The sequence below is a fragment of the Mesoplodon bidens genome, assembly GCF_964165515.1.
Source record: "Mesoplodon bidens genome assembly, chromosome: 2".
Lineage (NCBI taxonomy): Eukaryota > Metazoa > Chordata > Mammalia > Artiodactyla > Ziphiidae > Mesoplodon > Mesoplodon bidens.
In genome coordinates, this window is record NC_138177.1 from 31,864,865 (window position 1) to 31,887,216 (window position 22,352).

A 22,352-nucleotide genomic window follows, 5' to 3' on the forward strand; every position below is an offset into this window, starting at 1 on the left:
TAAAAAAAATAGCTTTCCTAGGGTTCTTTCCTCTTGCTGGGGAGCAGTTCCCACTTTAGTTTACCACCCCACCCCTCAAATCATTAGAGTACTTAATCCATCGGACTCCAAACAAAGAAGTTGTGAATATAGATGTGACAAGGTATGAACACAACCTATTTCTGGGACACTTATTATAACCTCCCCTCAAAGATGCCCAGAAGAATGTACGGGGATGTATGGGGCGGGGTGGGGGGGGTAGGAAAAATGAACCATTTCTGCCAGTAGAACCCTTTGGATGTGATGAGACTGTTGGAGGATGTGGGCTTAGATTTTTTGAAAGTAAACATTTACAAAAACAAATAGCAGAACCACAGAAGAAATAACTTAATGTATAGAATTAAATATAGTGTCTAGAATTAAATTGCTAGAAATAAATACAACTTCTTAGAAGATTTAAAATGAGGCACTCCTTATCGTCTCAGTGATCCGTGTTCTTGCTCCTTCTCATTCTCCTAAAAGAGCAGCATAGTCCAGCCATGTGGCAGCGTGCTTGCCTTTTCTCCCTTCTAAGAACAACAACCAAGTAAACCAGATTGCCAGGATCATTTCCGTTTCAAATGCTCCATCTAGTTGACCAAAACAGTTCAGGATAAAGCACTGACTTTGGAGTCAGAGGACCTACATTCAGACAAATCCCAACACTGTCATTTTCCTTGTGAGGTAAGTGTAATTATCCCCACAATTACAAATGATGAACTTGAGGATCAGAGAAGTTAAGTAATTTGCCCAAGATTATACCTAATAAATGATGCAGCTAAGGTTTGAATCTATGTTTGCCTGGCTACAAACTGGGCATTCTTTCAAGAGAACCAGACAAAGTTTGGAGGGTATAGTTTATTTTGGCAGGAAGAAAAGCTGAATTTATTTGACAGCTATTTAATGAGCACTGGATCCACGTGTTGAAGGATAGCATTGAGTAAAAGAGAACAGAGGCCTTGTTTTCATGGAGCTTATGTTTTGGTTGGGAGAGAAAGCCAATACATTATATCAGGAGGTAATTATTTAAGAAGAAAAATTAAGCACAGTAAAGGGTGTTAGGGTAGTAGAAGTAGAAGATGCTGTTTCGTGTAAGGTGGTCTGATAAGTTGACATTTGAACAGAGATCTAAAAGAAATAAGGGAATGAGCTCTGCAGATATTTGAGGAAGAACCTTTCAGGAAGGAGGATTAAGACTCTGAAGCAAGAGAGGCCTTGGCGTGTCCCAGAAATAGCAAGGAAGTCTGTGAACCATGAGTAAGGGGAAAGTAAGGGAGATGAATTCAGAGAGTTAGCCAGGGGAGGAGTCATATAGAAGTTCGTAAACTCTATAGGCTTTGTTTTTTGCTACTGATATGAGTGTTTAAAGGATTTTGAACAGAGGAATGGTATAGTCTGACTTTTCTAAAGGATCATTTTGGTTGTTTAGAGAAGAGAATATAAATCAGCAAAGGTGGAAGCAAGCAGACCAATTATGAGGCTATTATCATGTAAAGAAGTGTGAGGATAGCCTGAATTAGGGTGGAACTAGTGGAAAGGTAGAGAAATGGTTGGATTCTAGGTATTATTTGGAGGTAGAATGACAGAATTTGCTGATGGATTGGGTTTGAGGGTATGTGGAAGGGAAGGGGCTCCAAGATTTTTGGCCTGGGACTTCCCTAGTGGCGCAGTGGTTAAGAATCTGCCTGCCAATGCTGGGGACACAGGTTCGAGCCCTGGTCCAGGAAGATCCCACATGCTGCGGAGCAACTAAGCCTGCAAACCACAACTACTGAGACTGCGTGCCACAACTACTGAAGCCCGTGTGCCTAGTGCCTGTGCTCCACAACAAAGAGTAGCCCCCACTCGACACAACTAGTGAAAGCCTATGTTCAGCAACGAAGACCCAATGCAGCCAAAAACAAATAAATTAATTAATTAATTAAAAAAAAAAGATTTTTGGCCTGAGCAGCTGGAACAATGAAACTGCCTTTTACTGATCTGGGGAAGACTAGAGGAGAGACATATACTTGGACAAAAGTAGAGAGTCAAGGAATCAGTTTTAGATATATCATTAAGATATATTGAGTTTGAGTGTTGGTGGGACATTCATATGGATCCAAATTCGGAATTTATCCAGGTAGGGGTTAAGAATCCTTTAGCCATTCACATATGGGTGATGGGAACCATGAGATTAAATGCACTTCCCCAAGAAAGTGTATAGAGAGCAGAGAAAACAACTTTTGAGAATGACCACATTTAAGAGAATTCCTTCCAAGTTTGCAAACCAGACAGTTGATAAGAATAGAGAAATTACCGATTATTGAAAGTCAGAATCTATACAATCTAATACAATCATAAGTGTTTTTATTTGCATACTGTTTTTTTTAAAAAAAAGTAGATATGTAGAAATTAGCTTCCATATTGTACTTAGGTGAAATAAAAAATTGTTTATGGGCTTCCCTGGTGGCGCAGTGGTTGAGGGTCCGCCTGCCGATGCAGGGGACACAGGTTCGTGCCCTGGTCCGGGAAGATCCCACATGCCGCGGAGCGGCTGGGCCCGTGGGCCATGGCCACTGAGCCTGCGCGTCTGGAGCTTGTGCTCTGCAACGGCAGGGGCCACAGCGGTGAGAGGCCCGCGTACTGCAAAAAAAAAAAAAAAAAAAAATTGTTTATGTCTGAGTTCAACAGTACCATCTTTGTGTACATAATTAAGGTCACAACAAAAACTCTTTAATTTCAACATACAATGTCAGTATTATAATGGAAAATTTTTAAATGGTCTTGTCTTTAATGGTGGTTCTTTTTTAAAGCTTGAGTGTACCACTGTTAACCACATGATTTATTATTTCAGCATCTACTACAAACAAGAGACCATTAAGTACTGTGGCTAAAAGCTTTTTTGCTTGTTTACATGGGTGGTAACAATTATCCTTTAACTGCTCAGTTTTATGTTTCAGTTTAAAATTGTCAAGCATAAACAGTGCTGTTTCTACCAGATGTCAGGGATAATGAACAGTTTGTACTATAGAATAATACAGTTACCTGTAGGCTGAGGCCAAGCGTAGAAATATTGAATTTATAAGTACTTGGGAAAAACAGGTTACTGCTGAAGAAAGGAAGAGCTAAGTGTAGTTTCTTCTTCCTAAAATGTCCTTTTACATTCTCCTCTCCTTCCCAGGGGATTCTGTCAACACGCTAGTGTTTTATTATACTGTAGGTCTTGTCAGTGCTACAGCTTTAGGGGTAGTAAACTGATACTGTCTCTTGCAGGCCAGTATTAAGACTATCTCAGTACAGTCATAGATGATTAGTTTCTAAGACTCACATGAGTCAGAAGACTGCTTAATAAGTAGAGAATCAGAAGCAGAAGTATAACGATCTGAAGCATGTGTGTAGGATATTTCACCTAAGCTCTGGAAAACTGCAATGTAATATTCCTACTTCACACACAAAAAAATACATACCCTTGTAATAACCTGATAGCTTATGCCAGTCAGGTCTATGTTCCAGTATAAACAAATAACTATAGATTTTGCCTTTCTGAACTACATTTTTTATCCTGGTTGCCCCCTTTCTGGCTATTCATGTATCTCTCCTTCTAGATAATTAGGTTCCCCGATTGCCTCTTTATATTTCTTTGAATTTTCCTCAGTCCATAGCAAAATGCTTTGTAAAATATAAGAACTAGTAAATATTTGTTAAAAGCATAGTTATCATCTTAATTGAGGGGCATAGATTCTTTTTTCTCCATGTTGATAGATACAGTGTGATGATTATGAAAATCCAAATATCTTAGTTCTAATTATTTGTCAATAATTTAAGTTTGTGGCATTTACCTAGTAAGTTAGCACCTGAATTTCTACATACAATATACATGTGAAATGCAGGAATTAGCTTCTAAAAATATTGCCATCTTCTCTTCTCTCTCCCACCCCCATCTCTGTAGGTGTACCAACATTCGACCAGGAGAGACTGGAATGGATGTAACAAGCCGCTGCACCCTTGGAGACCCCAACAAACTGCCAGAAGGGGTTCCCCAACCTGCCCGCATGCCCTATATCTCAGACAAGCACCCTCGACAAACCTTGGAAGTGATTAACCTTCTGAGAAAGCACCGGGAGCTGTGTGATGTGGTGCTAGTTGTGGGCGCTAAGAAGATATATGCCCATCGAGTCATTTTGTCAGCCTGTAGTCCCTACTTCCGAGCTATGTTTACAGGAGAATTGGCAGAGAGCCGTCAGACGGAAGTTGTGATCCGAGACATAGATGAGAGGGCTATGGAACTACTGATAGACTTTGCATATACCTCCCAGATAACTGTGGAAGAGGGCAATGTTCAGACCCTTCTGCCAGCTGCTTGCCTCCTTCAGCTGGCAGAAATACAGGAAGCCTGTTGTGAATTCTTAAAGAGACAATTAGATCCTTCTAACTGCCTGGGCATTCGGGCTTTTGCTGACACACATTCATGTCGTGAGTTGCTAAGGATAGCAGACAAGTTCACTCAACATAACTTTCAAGAGGTGAGTTGTACTTGGTGGTTTGATGCATTCACAATGTATTTGTCAGGAGAACAATATGGGTTCACTATTCTGCTAACGCATACCTGTTTAGGTATTTACTGCTAATTCTAACTCATAATATCAAAGAAATGTTATAAATTCTAAGCCTGGTTTTTATTTTATAGGACAATTTTGTGTTCTTTTAGCAAAAACTAAAGTTTTCAGGGATTGATTTCCCTAGACATATTCATAAAAGGCTAATTTATAAGCCAGAGTACAGTTTATTACTGATAGGATACTTGGTATTGGTCATTTTTATAAAGCACTTCCTTCCTAATTATATGATTGTTCAGCAGAATAAACTGTAGATCAGAGATTATTTGAACTAATAATCAGAAAAATGAAATTGGATGTTATTAGAAGGATTTTTAAATTAAACCTGTTATTTTTCATTTATTCATTTAACAAGTATTTGTAAAACTACTATACTTCAGCCACTGTGCTTGGGAACAGAGGCTACAGTAATGAACAAGATGCCTAGAGTGTCTGTTCTAGTGGAAATTATAATGTAGCAGGGAAGATAGCCATTGAATTCATAATTAAATAAATAAATAATTACAGTTAATGGAGTTAATAGACCATGTTAAGAATTTGAAATTTAATCTTAAGACCAATAGAAACCATTAAAAGGGCTTCTGTGGTGGTGCAGTGGTTAAGAATCCACCTGCCAATGCAGGAGACATGGGTTTGAGCCCTGGTCTGGGAAGATCCCACATGCTGTGGAGCAACTAAGCCTGTGCGCCACAACTACTGAGCCTGTGCTCTAGAGCCCTGAGCCACAACTACTGAAGCCCTCACGCCTAGAACCCACGCTCTGAAACAAGAGAAGCCACAGCAGTGAGAAACCTGAACACCACATGAAGAGTAACCCCTGCTCACCACAACTAGAGAAAGCCCACGCACAGCAACGAAGACCCAACACAGCCAAAAATAAATAAATAAATAAATTTATTTTAAAAAAGAAAAGAAAACCATTAAAGGGTTTTAAGCAAAGGAAAGACATGGTTCATTTTATTCTTTAATACCACTCTTCTGTCCAACAGTATAACTTCCAATGGATCAAAGATATAAAAAATACAAAGTGAAACCATGAAAATAGTAGCAGATGACATGAAGCAATTCCTTTATAATCTTGAAATGAAGAAGGCCTTTCTAACCCAGAAAGCATAGAAGAAAATATTGATAGATTTGACTATATAAAAATTAAAAATTTCTGCATGGTAAAACAAAACAATATCAAGACAAAAATCAAAGACAAACTGGGGAAAATATTTTCAATTCATATTACAGATGATATATCCTTAATACATCAAGAGCTCCTATTGGTCAATAACCTAGACCAATGACCTAACAGAAAAATGGGCAGTAAACAAGAAGTTCAGATTGCCCTTAAACATATGAAAATCTGCTCAAGTTTGTTCATAATAACTGAAAAATGAATTAAAACTATACCAAAATACTATTTTTTATCTATCAGATTACAAATTTGTAATCTATCAGATTGCAAGTATCCAGAAGTTTGATTACACACCCTGTTGACAAGACCATGGGGAAATAGCTACACTGCTAGTGTAAGTACAAATTGATATAACCCCTCTGGAAGGAAATTGGGCAGTATATCAAAATTACACACTTTTTGTTCACACTCTTTGACTCAGCAATCTCATTTCTGGGAATCTGTACTAGAAATGAAATGGAGAGGGGAACAGTTTGAGGAGGTAAAATCATGGGTTCCATTTTAGATATATTCAGTTTGAGATGCCTGTGAGATAGCTAAATAGAGATACTGAGCAGCTCACTGTTTATATGCATCTGTATCTTAGAAAAGAAGTTAGAGTGAGATTAAAATTTAGGAGTCATCAACATAGTAATGAAGTCATAATAATTAAACTATGGCTTAACCCTTTTTAGGCAGGATATAACCCTGAAGCCATAAAAGAAAATTGATATATTTGATTGTATATAAATTTAAAACTTTTTTATATTTTATATAAATATAAAACTTTTTTACAAAAAGCACCATAAACAAGGTTTAAAAAATCAATGCCAATGAAATCACCTAGTAGGAAGAGAGAAGAAAAAAGCCCTAAAAATTTTCCAAATATTGAAGGATGATTAACGAAAAAGCAACTGACAAAGGAAGCTGGGAATAACTAGCGTAGAGAAAGGAGGAAAACCAGCAATGTGGGGGTCATGAAATGTAAAGGAAGGGATTGGTTAAGGAGGACACACACACACACACACACACACACACACACACACACACACACACACACACACACACACACATAGTTGGCCTTCCATATTTGCTGGTTCTGCATTCACAGATTCAACCAACTGGGGATCAAAAATATGAAAAAAAATTCCATAAAGTTCCCAAAGATAATGTTTGAGTCTGTCAGGTGCTGGCAACTATTTACATAACATTGTATATGGGAGGATTGTGTAGATTATGCAAATACTGTGCCATTTTATATGAGTCTTGAGCATCCATGAATTTTGGTATCCTGGGGGCACAGGGGAGTGGGGTAGAGGGCAATCCTGGAACCAATCCTTCTCAGATACCAACGGATAACCATTTATGCTGGAACAGCCAGGTAGTTTCCAAAATTTAATATTAGAATCATTGGCTTTAAGAAATATTAAAACAATACAAACAGTTTGGAACTAAAGAAGGAACAGATCAGTAGCACTGAGAAGGGTCCAGAAGTAGATGTTTCAAGTCAGTGGAGGAAAGTAAAATTGTTTAATATGTGTCTTTAGTAAAACTGGTGATTTGGGGAAAAAATAAACTCTTTATACAGATGGAATTCCCAACTGATAAATAAATTAAACCTAAAAAATTAAATTCTAAAAGTACTAGAAGAAAGCATTAGTAGACTGGGGGTAAAAACGGCCTTTCTAAGCAGGATATAACCCAGAAGCCATATAGAAAGATTGATAAATTTGATTGCATAAAAATTAAATATTGTTCATAGCAAGAGTAACAACCAAAAAAGCACCATAAACTAAATTAAGTAATGCCAAACTCAGAAAACCTATTTTGCGCATATGTGTCAGAAAAAACACTAATTCCCATAAGACTCATACAAATTCAATGAGAAAAACCATAAAAAATACATTAGAAAAATAGGCAAAGGATATGAATAAGCAATGTGTAAAAAAGATATTCAGGTATAAAATAAACATACGAAAGGATACTCACCATACACATAACTAAAGAAACATACATCAAAACATTTCTTAACCTATCAGATTGGAAAAATAATTTTTAAACTTTATTTGAAAAAAATTCAAATGTATAAAAAATTGTAGGAAAAAGAAAACTTTCATGTACCCTTTACCAAGATTCACCAGTTGTTAACATTTTGCCACATTTTCTTTATCATTTTGTCCTTATTATATAAATATTTTTCTTTCAACAATTTGAGAGTATACTGCATACATCATATTCCTTTACTCCTGAATGCTTCAATGTGTATAATCCCTTATTGGTCGTATCATTTGCAAATATTTTCTCCCATTCAGTAGGTTGTCTTTTTGTTTTGTTGATGATTTCCTTTGCCATGCAAAGGCTTTTAAGTGTAATTAGGTCCCATGTGTTTATTTTTGCTTTTATCTCCTTTACTTTAGGAAACGCATCCAAAAAAATATTGCTGCGATTTGTGTCAAAGAGTGTTCTGCCTGTGTTTTCCTCTAGGAGTTTCATAGTATCTGGTCTTACATTTAGGTCTTTAATCCATTTTGAGGGGTTTTTTAAAATTTTTTTTCAAAAGCAGCCAGTTTAATTCATAGTAGTATTCATAGAACTTTTGTGGGGGGGTTTATTTTTTAAATTTTTATTGAACTATAGTTGACTTACAATGTTGTGTTAGTTTCAGATGCACAGTAAAATGATTCAGTTATTATTCTTTTTTACATTCTCTTCCATTGTAAATTATTACAAGATATTGAGTATAGTTTCCTGTGCTAGACAGTAGGTCCTTGTTGGTTATCTATTTTATATATAGTAGTATGTATATTTGAATCCCAAACTCCTAATTCATTTTGAGTTTATTTTTCTATACGGTGTTAGAGAATGTTCTAATTCTCTTTTATGTAGCTGTCCAGTCTTCCCAGCACCACTTATTGAAGAGACTGTCTTTTCTCCATTGTATATTCTTGCCTCCTTTGTTATAGGTTAATTGACTATAAGGGCGTGGGTTTATATCTGGCCTTTCTGTCCTGTCCCATTGATATATGTGTCTGTTTTTGTGCAAGTATCATAGTGTTTTGATTACTGTAGCTCTGTAGGAGAATCTGAAGTTAGGGAGCATGATTCCTCCTGCTCTGTTCTTTTTTTCTCCAGATTGTTTTGGCTATTCAGGGTCTTTTGTGTTCCCATACAAATTTTTAAATTATTTGTTCTAGTTCTGTGAAAAATGCCATTGGTCATTTGATAGGGGTTGCATTGACTCTGTAGATTACCTTGGGTAGTGTGGTAATTTTAACAATATTGATTCTTCCAATCCAAGATCACAGTATATCTTTCCAGCTGTTTGTGTTGTGTTCAGTTTCTTTCATCAGCATCTTACAGTTTTCAGAGTACAGGTCTTTTGCCTTCTCAGGTAGGTTTATTACTAGGTATTTTATTCTTTTCAATGTGATGATAAATGAGATTGTTTCCTTAATTCCTCCTTCTGATACTTCATATTAGTGGACAGAAATGCAACAGATTTTTGTATATTAATTTTGTACCTGCAACTTTACCAAATTCTTTGATGAGTTCTAGTAGTTTTCTGGAGGCATCTTTAGGATTTTCTGTGGATAGTATCATGTCATCTGCAAACAATGACAGTTTCACTTCTTTCCAATTTGGGTTCCATTTATTTCTTTTTCTTCTCCGATTGCTGTGGCAAGGACTTCCAAAACTATGTTGAATAAAAGTGGTGAGAGACTTGGTGGCACAGTGGTTAAGAATCTGCCTGCCACTGCAGGGGACACGGTTCGATCCCTGGTCCAGGAAGATCCCACATGCCACAGAGCAACTAAGCCCACTACTAAGCAACTAAGTTGCACCACAACTACTGAGCCTGTGCTCTAGAGCCCACGTGCCACAACTACTGAAGCCCATGTGCCTAGAGCCCGTGCTCCGCAACAAGAGAAGCCACCGCAGTGAGAAGCCCCTGCACCGCAATGAAGAGTAGCCGCTGCTCACCACAGCTAGAGAAAAGCCCATGCATCAATGAAGACCCAACGCAGCCAAAAAAAAAATATTAAAAACTTAAAAGTGGTGAGAGAGGGCATCCTTGTTTTGTTCCTGATTTTAGAGGAAACGCTTTCAGCTTTTCACCATTGAGGGTATCGTTAGCTGTGGGTTTCTCATATATGTAGCCTTTATTATACTGAAGTATGTTCCCTCTATGCCCACTTTCTGGAGAGTTTTTATTTTATCATAAATCGATGTTGAATTTTATCAAAAGCTTTTTCTGCATCTTTTGAGATGATCGTATGGTTTTTATTCTTCAGTTTTGTTAACATGGTGTATCACATTAATTTGCAGATATTTAAAAATCCTTGCATCCCTAGGATAAATCTCACTTGATCATGGTGTATGATCCTTTTAATGTACTGTTGGATTCAGTTTGCTAGTATTATTTTGTTGAGGATTTTTGTATCTGTGTTCATCAGTGATATTGGCCTGTAATTTTCTTTTTGTGTGTGATACCTTTGTCTGGTTTTGGTGTCAGACATCATCCATCAGGTATGATAGCTTCATAGAAGAGTTTAGAAGTGTTCTTTCCTCTGCAATTTTTTGGAATAGGATAGGTGTTAAGTCATCTCTAAATGTTTGGTAGAATTCGCCTGTGAAGCTCTTTGGTCCTGGACTTTTGTTTGTTGGGAGTTTTAAAATTACTGATTCAATTTCAGTACTGTTTCAATTTCTGTTTCTTCCTGGTTCAGTCTTGGGAGATTGTACCCTTCTAAGAATTTGTCCATTTCTTCTAGGTTGTGCATTTTATTGGCATAGAGTCATTCATAGTAGTCTCCATGATCCTTTGTATTTATGTGGTGTCAGCTGTAACTTCTCCTTTTTCATTTCTGATTTTATTGACTTGGGCCCTTTCCCTTTTTTTCTTTTTCTCTCTCTCTTTTTTAATTGAAGAGTAGTTGATTAACAATGTTGTATTAGTTTCTGGTGTACAGCAAAGTGATTCAGTCTATATATATATCAATTTTATACATCTATATATTCAGTTCTTTATGAGATTCTCTTTCATTTTGGTTATTAAAAGATACTGAATATAGTTCCCTGTGCTATACTGTAACACCTTGTTGTTTATCTAGTTTATATATAGTAGGGTATATCTGTTAATCCCAAACTCCTAATTTATCCCTTCCCCATCTTTTCTACTTTGGTAACCATAAATTTGTTTCCTATGTCTGTGAGTCTGTTTCTGTTTTGTAAATAAGTTCATTTGTATCATTTTTTTAGATTCCACATATAAGTGATATCATATAATATTTGTCTTTGTCTGGCTTACTTCACTTAGTATGATAATCTCTAGATCCATCCATGTTACTGCAAATGGCATTATTTCATTCTTTTTTATGGCTGAGTAATATTCCATTATATATAATGGAATATATATAATATAGGGTATACATACATATTATATATATATACACCACATCTTCTTTATCCATTCATCTGTTGATGGACACTTAGGTTGCTTCTATGTCTTGGCTATTGTAAATAGTGCAGCTCTGAACATAGGGGTGCGTGTGTCTTTTTGAATTAGAGTTTCTGTCTTTTCTGGATATATGCCCGGGAGTAGGATTGCTGGATCGTATGGTAACTCTATTTTAGTTTATTAAGGAACCTCCATACTCTCCATAGTGGCTGCATCAACAGTGTAGGAGGATTCCCTTTTCTCCACATTCTCTCCAGCATTTATTATTTGTAGACCTTTTAATGATGGCCATTCTGACCATTGTTATGATACCTCATTGTAGTTTTGGTTTGCATTTCTCATTAGCAGTGTGGATATCTTTTCATGTGCCTGTTGGCCATGTGTATGTCTTTGTTGGAGAAATATTTATTTAGGTCTTCTGCCTACTTTTTGATTGGGTTGTTTGTTGTTTGGTTTTTTTTTGATATTGACCTGTATGAGCCGTTTGTATATTTTGGAAATTAAGCCCTTGCCAGTTGCATCATTTGCAAATATTTTCTCCCATTCTGTAGGTTGTCTTTCTGTTTTGTTTATGGCCTCCTTTGCTGTGCAAAAGCTTGGAAGTTTGATTAGGTCAAATTTGTTTATTTTTGTTTTTATTTCTATTGCCTTGGGAGACTGACCTAAAAAAATATTTGTACGATTTATATCAGAGAATGTTTTGCCTATAATCTCTTCTAGGAGTTTTATGGTGTCATGTCTTATGTTTAAGTCTTTAAGCCATTTTGAATTTATTTTTGTGTATGGTGTGAGGGTGTGTTCTAACTTCACTGATTTACTTGTGGGTGTCCAACTTTTCCAAAACCACTTGCGGAAGAGACTGTCTTTTTACCATTGTATATTTTTGCCTCCTTTGTCGAAGATTAATTGACCATAGCTGTGTGGGTTTATTTCTAGACCCTCTGTTCTGTTCCATTGATCCATATGTCTGTTTTTGTGCCAATACCAATATAGTTTTGGTATATTGGTATATATACCAATATAATTTTTCTGAAGTCTGGGAGGGTTATGCCTCCAACGTTGCTCTTTTTCCTCAGGATTGCTTTGGCAGTTATGGATCCTCTGTAGTTCCTTATATTTATATATTCTATGATTATTTTTTCTAGTTTTGTGGAAAATGTCATTGGTATTTTGATAGGGATCACATTAAATCTGTAGTTTCCATTGGGTAGTATGGCCATTTTAACAATATTAATTCTTCCAAGAGCATGGGATATCTTTCCATTTCTTTGAATCTCTTCAGTTTCCTTTATTAATGTTTTATACTTCTCAGCATGTAAGTCTTTCACCTCGTTGGTCAGGTTTATTTCTAAATATTTTATTATTTTTTGATGTTATTTTCAAAGGGATTTTTTTAAACTTTTTTCCCTGATATTTCATTGTTAGTGTAAAGAAATGCAAGATTTCTGTATGTTAATCCTGTATCCTGCTACCTTGCTGAATTCGTTTATCAGTTCTAGTAGTTTTTGTGTGGAGTCTTTAGGGTTTTGTATATATAGTATCATGTCATCTGCATATAATGACAATTTTACCTCTTCCCTTCTGATTTGGATACCTTTTATTTCTTTTTCTTGTCTGATTGCTGTGGCTAGGACTTCCAATACTATGTTGAATAAAAGTGGCAAGAGTGGGCATCCTTATCTTGTTCTAGATTTTAGCAGGAAGGCTTTCAGCTTTTGAGTGTTGAGAATTATGTTGGCTGTGAGTTTGTCATAAATAGCTTTTATTATGCTGAGATATGTTCCCTCTGCACTCACTTTGGTGAGAGTTTTTATCATGAATGGGCGTTGAATTTTGTCAAATAGTTTTTCTGCATCTACTGAGATGATCATGTGGTTTTCGTCTTTTGTTGATGTAGTGTATCACATTGATTGATTTGCTGAACCACTCTTATGACCCTGGGATGAATCTAACTTCATCATGATGTATGACCCTTTTTATGTGTTGTTGGATTTGTTTTGCTAATGTTTTGTTGAAGATTTTGGCATCTATATTCATCAAAGATACTGGCCTGTAATTTTCTTCTTTGGTAGTGTCTTTGTCTAGTTTTGGTATCAAGGTGATGATAGCTTCATAGAATGACTTTGAGAGTGTTCTGTCCCCCTTAATCTTCTGGAAGAGTTTAAGAAGAACTGTTATAAGTTCTTTTTATGTTTGGTAGAATTCCCCAGAGAAGCCATCCAGTCCTGGACTTTTGTCTGCAGGGAATTTTTGGTTTGGGGCTTTTTTTTTTTTAAATTACAGATTCTATTTAAATTCCAGTGATTGGTCTGTTCAAATCATCTATTTCTTTTTTAAAATTAATTAATTAATTTCCTTTTGGCTGCATTGGGTCTTTGTTGCTGCACACGGGCTTCTCATTGCGGTGGCTTCTCTTGTTGCAGAGCACGAGCTCTAGGCGCGCGGGCTTCAGTAGTTGTGGCACATGGGCTCAGTAGTTGTGGCTTGTGGGCTCTAGAGCGCAGGCTCAGTAGTTGTGGTGTACGGGCTTAGTTGCTCCATGGCATGTGGGATCTTTCCGGACCAGGGCTCGAACCCATGTCCCCTGCATTGGCAGGCTGATTCTTAACCACTGCACTACCAGGGAAGCCCCATCTATTTCTTTTTGATTCAGTTTTGGTGGGCTGTACGTTTGTAGAAGCTTGTCCATTTCCTCTAGGTTGTCCAACTTGTTGGCATATAACTGTTCATATTTTTTCTTACGATTTTTTGTATTTCTGCAATGTCAGTTGTTATTTTTCCCTTTCATTTCTTATTTTGTTCACTTAGGACCTCTTTCTTTTCTTCTTGGTGAGCCTGGCCAGAGGTTTATTGATTTTGTTTATCCTTTCAAAAAACCAGCTCTTGGTTTTATTCGTTTTTTCTGTTTTTTTTAAATCTCTCTTTTATTTATTTCCTCTCTGATCTTTATTGTTTCCTTCCTTCAGCTGACTTTAGGTTTTGCTTGTTCTTCTTTTCTAATGCTTTTAGGTGGTAGGTTAGGTTGTTTATTTGAGATTTTTCTTATTTTTGAGGAAGGCCTGTATTGCTATGAACTTCCCTCTTAGGACTGCTTATGCTGCCTCCATAGATTTTGTATGGTTGTGTTTTCATTGTCATTTGTGTCGAGATATTTTTTAATTTCCTTTTTTATTTCATTGTTGACTCATTGGTTTTTTAGTAGCATGTTTTTTAGTCTCCATATAATCTTTTTTTTTTTCATTTCTTGTTCTGTGGTTGATTTCTAGCTTCATACTGTGTGGTCAGAAAAGAGCCTTGAAATAATTTCTATACTCTTAAATTTGTTGAGAATTGTTTTGTTTCCTAGTATGTGGTCTTTTCTAGAGAATGTCCCATGTGCGCTTGAAAAGAATGTGTATTCTGGGGTTTTTTGGATGTAATGTCTTGAAGATATTAATTAAATCTAACTGTTCTATTGTGTCATGTAGGGTCTCCACTGCCTTATTGATTTTCTGTCTGGAAGATCTGTCCATTGATGTCAGTGAGATGTTAAAGTCTCCTACTTTTGTATTCCCATCAATTTCTCCCTTTATGTCTGTTAGTATTTGTTTTATATATTTAGGTGCTCATATATTGGGGATATATATTAACGAGTATAATGTCCTCTTCTTGTATTGATCCTTTTATCATTATAGATGTTCTTCTTTATCTTTCTTTGTGGCCTTTGTTTTAAAGTCTATTTTGTCTGATATGAGTATTGCTACCCCTGCTTTCTTGTCATTTCCATTTGCCTGAAGTATGTTTTTCCATGTGTGTGTCCTTCACCCTAAAGTGAGTCTCTTATAGGCAGCATACTGTAGGCTCTCATGTTATTATCCAGTCTGCCACTCTTTGTCTTTTGATTGGAGCATTTAGTCCATGGCATTTGGGGTAATTACTGATATATATGTATTTATTGCCATTTTAAAGCTTATTTTCCAGTTGATTTTGTATTTCTTCTCTATTCCTTTCTTTTTCTTTTGTTTTTCCTTTTATGTTTGATGGTTTTCTTTTCTATTATGCTTGAGTTCTCTTCTTTTTCCTTTTTTGGAATCTATTGTATGTTTTTGATTTGTGGTTACCCTGGTTTGCAAGTATGCCAACCCATTACTAGATCTACTTGCTTTAGACTGGTAATCACATAATCTCAAACACAGTCTAAAAAAAAATCTACACTTTCTTACTTCCTTCCCCTACATTTTATCATTTTGATGTCCTATTTTACATCTTCATGTTTATCCTTTTGCTGTTTATTGTAATTATAATTGCTTTCACAAATTTTTTTTAAAAACCTCTGTACTGGTAAGTGATCTACAATCCTTTTATATATTTGCTTTTCCTATTGTGACTTTTTCTTTCCTATAGATTCTTATTTCTTTTCTATTTGCAGAAGACCTTTCAATATGTCTTTTAGGAAAGGTTTAGTCTTGCTGTATCCTTTTAGTTTTTGCTTGTCTGAGAAATTCTTTCTCTCTCCTTCTATTCTAAATGATAATCTTTCTGGGTAGATTTTCCTAGGTTGAAGGTTTTTCCCTTTCATGACTTAGAATATATCTTGCCGCTCCCTTCCACCATGCAGCATTTCTGTAGAGAATTCAGCTGATAGCCTTATGGGGATTCCCTTGTAACTGACTTTTTGTTTTTCTGTATCTGTAACTTTTTGCCATTTTAGTTATAATATGTCTTGGTGTAGGTCTGTTTGGGTTCCTCTTGTTTGGGACCCTCTGCTTCCTGTACCTGGATATCTATTTCTTTCTTTAGGTTTGGGAAGCTTTCAGCCATAATTTCTCCAGATAGATTTTTATCCCCTTTTCTCTTTCTTCTCCTTCTGGGATCCCTGTTATGCCTAGTTGGCATACTTTATATTATCCCATAGGTCTCGTATGTTGTTTTCATTTTTTTTCATTTGTCTTTCTGTCTGCTATTCTTATTCAGTGATTTCTATTATTCTATCTTCCAGATCATTCATTCGTTCTTCTGTATTATTTAGTTTGCTATTTCTTATTGCCTTTAGCTCAATTTTCATCTCAGCATTTAAGTTGTCTAATTTTGATTGGCTCCTCTTCATAGTTTCCTGTTACAGTGATCTTCATTTCTATCAATAGCCTTTCTTAATTCCTTCTGCATTTTTATTACCTCCTTTTTGAACTCAGAGTCTAATAGACTGGAGAGATCTGTTTCATTGTTCTTTCGGGCATTTTCTCTTGTTCTTTTAGTTGGGAGTAGTTCCTACCTCTTCATTTTACTTATTTCTCTGACTATGAATTTAGGAGAAACGGTTATCTACTGTGGTCTTGAAAAGCTGTTTTTGTACACAGGGAACATCCCTGTGTAGCCTGCATGAGTCTAATAGTTTTGATGTGAGGGCTGTTTTTGATATGGATGCCTACCATGTCTTTCCTCAGGGAGTGCTGGCTGTTATCCCCTTGATTGGGGGTGTGATTGGTGGTGTGGTGACCAGAGCCTGCGCTGGATGTCACATCCCTGTTGGCGGCAGGGTCGGCTCCCCAGTTGTTGGAGTAGAAGCCCCTAGAATCGGTTCTAAGCTGTGGTGTGAGATAAGCTGGACTAGAGCACTGTCACTGGGAAAGGAGCTACTGAGTATTCCTCTGCAGGAGCTGTTCACCAAGACATTTACTCTTTGACATTGCCTGTCACCCCTTGTGCACATTCACAAAGTACAGTGTTGTTGGCACTACCCTCAGCCCCACCTTAGCTGTGGGAACATGGGCAATCAAGTCCCTCAGGCGCTGTGTTCACAAAGCCGCCAGTGCAAATCTGCTGAAATTGCAACACCCAGACCTGCCGTAGTTGAACACCTTGACCTGTCTGGGAGTGCTGGGAATCAGCCCATATCCCAGCCCTGCCTCCACATGTGCACGCCCACAAAGTCCACTGCTTCTAATGCCTGACCTGCCCCAGAGGAGCAACAGTAACCCACTTGCATGTCCCACAGGCACTTCGCTCACAAAACTGCCAGCTGCATAAATTCACCAGAGTCACGCCCCTGCCGGCAATTGGATCAGATTTGAGCCCCGCCTGTGTGTGGGCAACCCACCAATGCTTGCTTATAGCAGAGTTGTGTCCGTCATGAGCACGCTGAGAATGAGGATGCTATAATGAGGCCATGCCCCTCCCTTTGTGTGCAAGTTGATAATGGAGCTCCTGTGACAGACCCAGGCTCTGTCCTGCCCTCACCCCAAGTTGTGGCCCACACCACACTACATGACCTTCAGGCTGTCTCCACACAGCCAAACCAAGTCCTTTTCTCAGATCTTTCTGTTGAAGCCCAAGTTTCAGCACCCAGCCACTGTACACACCAGCAGGAGTGTGTCTTGGGCTGAGAAGTACACCAAGGTGTCCAGGACTCTCTGTGCTGGTCTCTCTCTAGCCTACCTGCCACAAGCCAGCCGCTGAACTCTCCTCTGAGCCTCTGAAGCTTCCTTTCTGTCCCAGCTGATCTCCCAGTAGGTAAAGGAGGTTCCATGGTGAGCGAACGTTTCCCCTTTCACAGCTCCCTCCCAGGGGCACAGGTCCCATCTCAATTCCTTTTATTTTATTTTTTCCTTTCCTCCTACCTATTTACATGTTGATCTTTTCTTGCAGCTTTGGTTGTATGAGATCTTCTGCTAGTGTTCAGTAGGTATTCTGTAATAACTGTTCCACATGTAATGTATTTTGATTAATTTGTGGGAAGAGATGAGCTGCATGTCCTTCTATTCCATGATCTTGATCTCCCCTCCCTTTTTTTCTTGATGAGTCTGGCTAAAAGTTTATCAGTTTTGTTTATCTTTTCAAAGAACCAGATTTTAGTTTCATTGTTCTTTTCTATTTTTTTTTACTCTCTAATTCATTTATTTGTGCTCTGATTTATGATTTCTTTCCTTCTACTAACTTTGGGTTTTGTTTGTTCTTCTTTCTCTAGTTCCTTTAGGTGTGAGGTTAGGTTGTTTATTTGAGATTTTTCTTGTTTCCTGAGGTAAGCTTGTATCTCTGTAAATTTCCCTCTTAGAACTGTTCATGCTGCGTCCCATAGATTTTGGATCTTTCTGTTTTCATTTGTCTCTAGGTATATATTAATTTCCTCTATGATTTATTTCTTCAGTGATCCATTGGTTGTTTAGTAGCATATTGTTTAGCCTCCATGTGTTTGTGTTTTTTGCAGTTTTTTTTCTTGTAATTGATTTCTAGTCTCATAGTGTTGTGGTCACAAAAGATGCATGACATGATTTCAGTTTTCTTAAATTTACTGAAGCTTGTTTTGTGGCCTAGCATGTGATCTACCCTGGAAAATGTTCCATGTGCACTTGAAAAGAATGTGGTTTTTGCTGCTTTCAGATAGAATGCTCTGTATATATCAGTGAAATCCATTTGGTCTAATGTGTTATTTAAGGCCTATGTTTCTTTGTTGATTTTCTATCTGGATCATTTGCCCATTGTTTTAAGTGGGGTGTTAAAGTCCCCTACTATTATTGTGTTACTGTCGATTTCTCCTTTTATGTCTGTTAATATTCGACTTATATATTTGGGTATATATATATTTACAATTGTTATGTCTTCTTGGATTGATCCTTTGATCATTATATAGCATCTGTCTTTGTCTCTTGTAATAGTCTTTATTTTAAAGTCTGTTTTGTCTGATATAAGTATTGCTACTCCATCTTTCTTTTATTTCCATTTGCATGGAATTTTTTTTTACCATCCCCTCTCTTTGATTCTGTATGTGTCTCTAGATCTGAAGTGAGTCTCTTGTAGGCAGCACATACGCAGGTTTTGTTTTTGTATCCATTCAGCCAGTCTATGTCTTTTGGTTGAGCCTTTAGCCCATTTACATTTAAGATTATTGGTGTGTATGTTGCGATTGCCATTTTGTTAATTGTTTTGGATTTGTTTTTGTAGGTCTTTTCTTCCCCTTTCTTATTCTTTTGTTCTCTTCTATTGTGGATTCCTTTTTCGTTTTTGTGTGTATATCTATTGTAGAATTTTGGTTTGCAGTTACCATGTTTTTGTATAGCAGTCTATATATAAACACGGTTGTCTTAACTTGCTGATCTCTTAATTTCAGATGTATTCTAAATACCCTGTATTTGTACTATCCTCCCCTCACAGTTACTATTTTTGATGTCATATTTTACATCTAATTGTTTTGTGTATCCCTTAACTGCTTATTGTGGATACAGATGATTTTACTGCTTTGGTCCTTTTTTTTTTTAAATAAATTTATTTATTTATTTTTGGCTGCATTGGGTCTTTGTTGCTGCATGCAGGCTTTCTCTAGTTGCAGCCGGCGGGCACTACTCTTTGTTGAGGTGCGCAGGCTTCTCGTTGTGGTGACTTCTCTTGTTGGGGTGCATGGGCTCTAGGGCGGCGGGCTTCAATAGTTGTGGCACATTGGCTCACAGGCTCTAGAGTACAGGCTCAGTAGTTGTGGTACACAGGCTTAGTTGATCCCTGGCATGTGGGATCTTCCCAGAGCAGGGATCGAACCTGTGTCCGCTGCATTGGCAGGCGGATTCTTAACCATTGCACCATCAGGGAAGTTCCTGCTTTTGTTTTTTAACCTCCCTACTTGCTTTGTGTGTGGATGATTTCCTACCTTTACTGTATGTTTGCCTTTACCGGTGAGCTTTTTCATTTCATAATTTTCTTGTTTCTATTTGTGGCCTTTTCTTTTTCACCTAATGAAGTTCCTTTAACAACTTATTGACTGGAGACCTATTAATGCATCTTTTATTACCTGAACATTATTGACCAGAGGCATATCAATATGTTTTTAGAGAGTAATATAATTAACATCACCATGCGAAGTTGTTAGAGCTTAAAATTGATCAAGGGTTCATTTTACAACTTATGATTGTTGTTATTCACATTTTGCTCCGTTAGGTTTTTGTTCCAACCTTGTGTATGTTATAAACACAAGTTCATTACCATAAAAAATTTTTAATGACTCATCACAAAATTTTGAATGAAGAAGAATTTTTCAGTGTATTTTATGCAGATACTTTCTCTGACTGTCCAAATGACATATATGCTAGTGTATTAGAAGATGATAGTTCCTCAGAATATAGTTCTGATTCAGACGATGTGAATATTAGACCAACAAAAAGACAAAAAAAACCTTAGTGGTTGATTCTGATACGGAAAGTGAAAATGAAACTCATGGTTCTGGAAAATGCTCCTTTGCTTCTACAGAACAATGTATTGAAAACAGCATTTCATGAAATTAGAAGACTTTACAGGTGTGTCAGGTGTAACTGTTGAATGTAATATCCCGCAAAGTGTTAGTGAAATAACAGAACTAATTTTTGTTAACGACTTTTTCGAGTTGGTCACTTCTCAAACTTGTATCACCAACAGAATGAAAAATCACATAAAAAGTATGAGAAGGCTTTAAAATGGACTGATGTAATCAATAGTGACACGAAGAAGATTCTTGGATTAATAATTTTGATGGGACAAATAAGAAAGTCACACTGGAAAGAATATTGATCGACTGATCCCTTACATGAAGTACATATCTTTCCAAAGGTTATGATGAGAAGAAGGTTCGAACAAATGAGGACATTTCTTCACTTTAACGATAAATCAGAAACTCCACTTCCTGCAGACAGAATTTCAAAAGTTAAACCTCTCTTGGATTATTTTCTACCAAAATTTCAGTCGATCTTTATACCCAAACAAGAGCTATCACTTGATGAGGCAATGATAAAGTAGAGAGGATGACTCAGATTCAAAACCTATAATTCCAGAAAACTTACAAAATATGGAGTTTTGGTCAGGATGGTTAGCTAAAGTGAAACTGGGTATACATGCAAACTTGAAATTTACACAGGTGAAGGAAAGAAACTGCAAGAAACAAAGTTATCAGTCATACAACTTTATCTTGGTTCACGGCACCATATTTACCAAGACAATTATTACAACAGTGTGTCCACATCTGAAATATTGTTGAAAAATAAAACCAGAGTTTGTGGGACTATAAGAGAGAATCGTGGTCTACCAAATCAATTAAAGGAGAAATTTTAAAAAGTCTACAGAGGGGAGAAATGACATTCTTATGGAAGGGAGAAGTGATTCTTCTTACATGGAAAGACAAGAGGTTAGTCCGCATGGTGACAGCTATTCTTGAGGCCTCCACAGCATCTACAGGAAAGGAAGACAGGAGGACTGGCCATCAGATAACCAAGCCCACTTGTATACTAGAGTATAATAAATATATGAAAGGAGTTGATTGATCTATATCTGGCAAACTTCAATATCCTCTGGAAAACTCGAAAATGGTATAAGAAAGTGGGTTTCCATTTGAGTAATTACAGTTTATTCAATGCGTTTAAAGTTTATTGTAGCCTTAATGCACAGAATCAAATGACTTACAAGCAATTTTTGTCAGCAGTAGCTAGAGAATGAGTAACTGAGCATTCTGATGAATGTAGTGGTAGTCCCACACCTGGTCCTTCTTGTGGCATTTCTAAAAGCTGCCTGCAAAGATCCACCTTGTCGACTATCAGGTAAAATAAAAGAACATATTCTAGAGATAATAATACCAACAGGACTAAAAAATAAATTAAAATGCTGCCAGAAAGTGTAAGTCTGCTCTTCCAGGGGAAAGCACAGTGAAACACAGTATATTTGTAATAGATGTTCTTTTCCCCTGCACAGAGGTTCCTGCTATATTGCCCGTCACACTCTAATGAGATATTAGAATGCTTTAGTAAGACATGTACAAAGTTTCAAATAAATACATTAAGTGCAAAAAAAGTTGTCGATATTTACTCAAATGCGGGTGTTTCAATATTTACTTATATAGCAAATCACTGGCCACAGGTGTTAGTTTCTGCAAAAATCCCCCGGTCAATAATGTGTCAACATTTGTTATAAAGCTAATTTGGTGGTGCTGAACTCTTAGATTTTGCTTGTCTTTAACGCTTTTGATTTCTCCATCAAATCTGAATGAAAGCCTTGCTGGTAGAGTATTCTTGGTTGTAGGTTTTTCCTTTTCATCACTTTAAATATATTGTGCCACTCCCTCCTGGCCTGCAGAGTTTCTGCCGAAAAATCAGCTGATAGCCTTATGGGAGTTCCCTTGTATGTTATTTGTGCT

General features: G+C 36.9%; 1 protein-coding gene across 2 annotated transcripts in view; it reads left to right on the forward strand.

Moving 5' to 3' along the window:
* KLHL20 (kelch like family member 20) overlaps nt 1-22,352 on the forward strand; it is a 77,479-nt gene that overhangs the window by 11,583 nt on the left and 43,544 nt on the right. For both annotated transcript variants that reach the window (XM_081254576.1, XM_081254577.1), the window contains one exon: nt 3,947-4,520. In XM_081254576.1, coding sequence (XP_081110702.1) covers nt 3,947-4,520 — 574 coding nt within the window. The remainder of the gene's footprint in view (nt 1-3,946; nt 4,521-22,352) is intronic.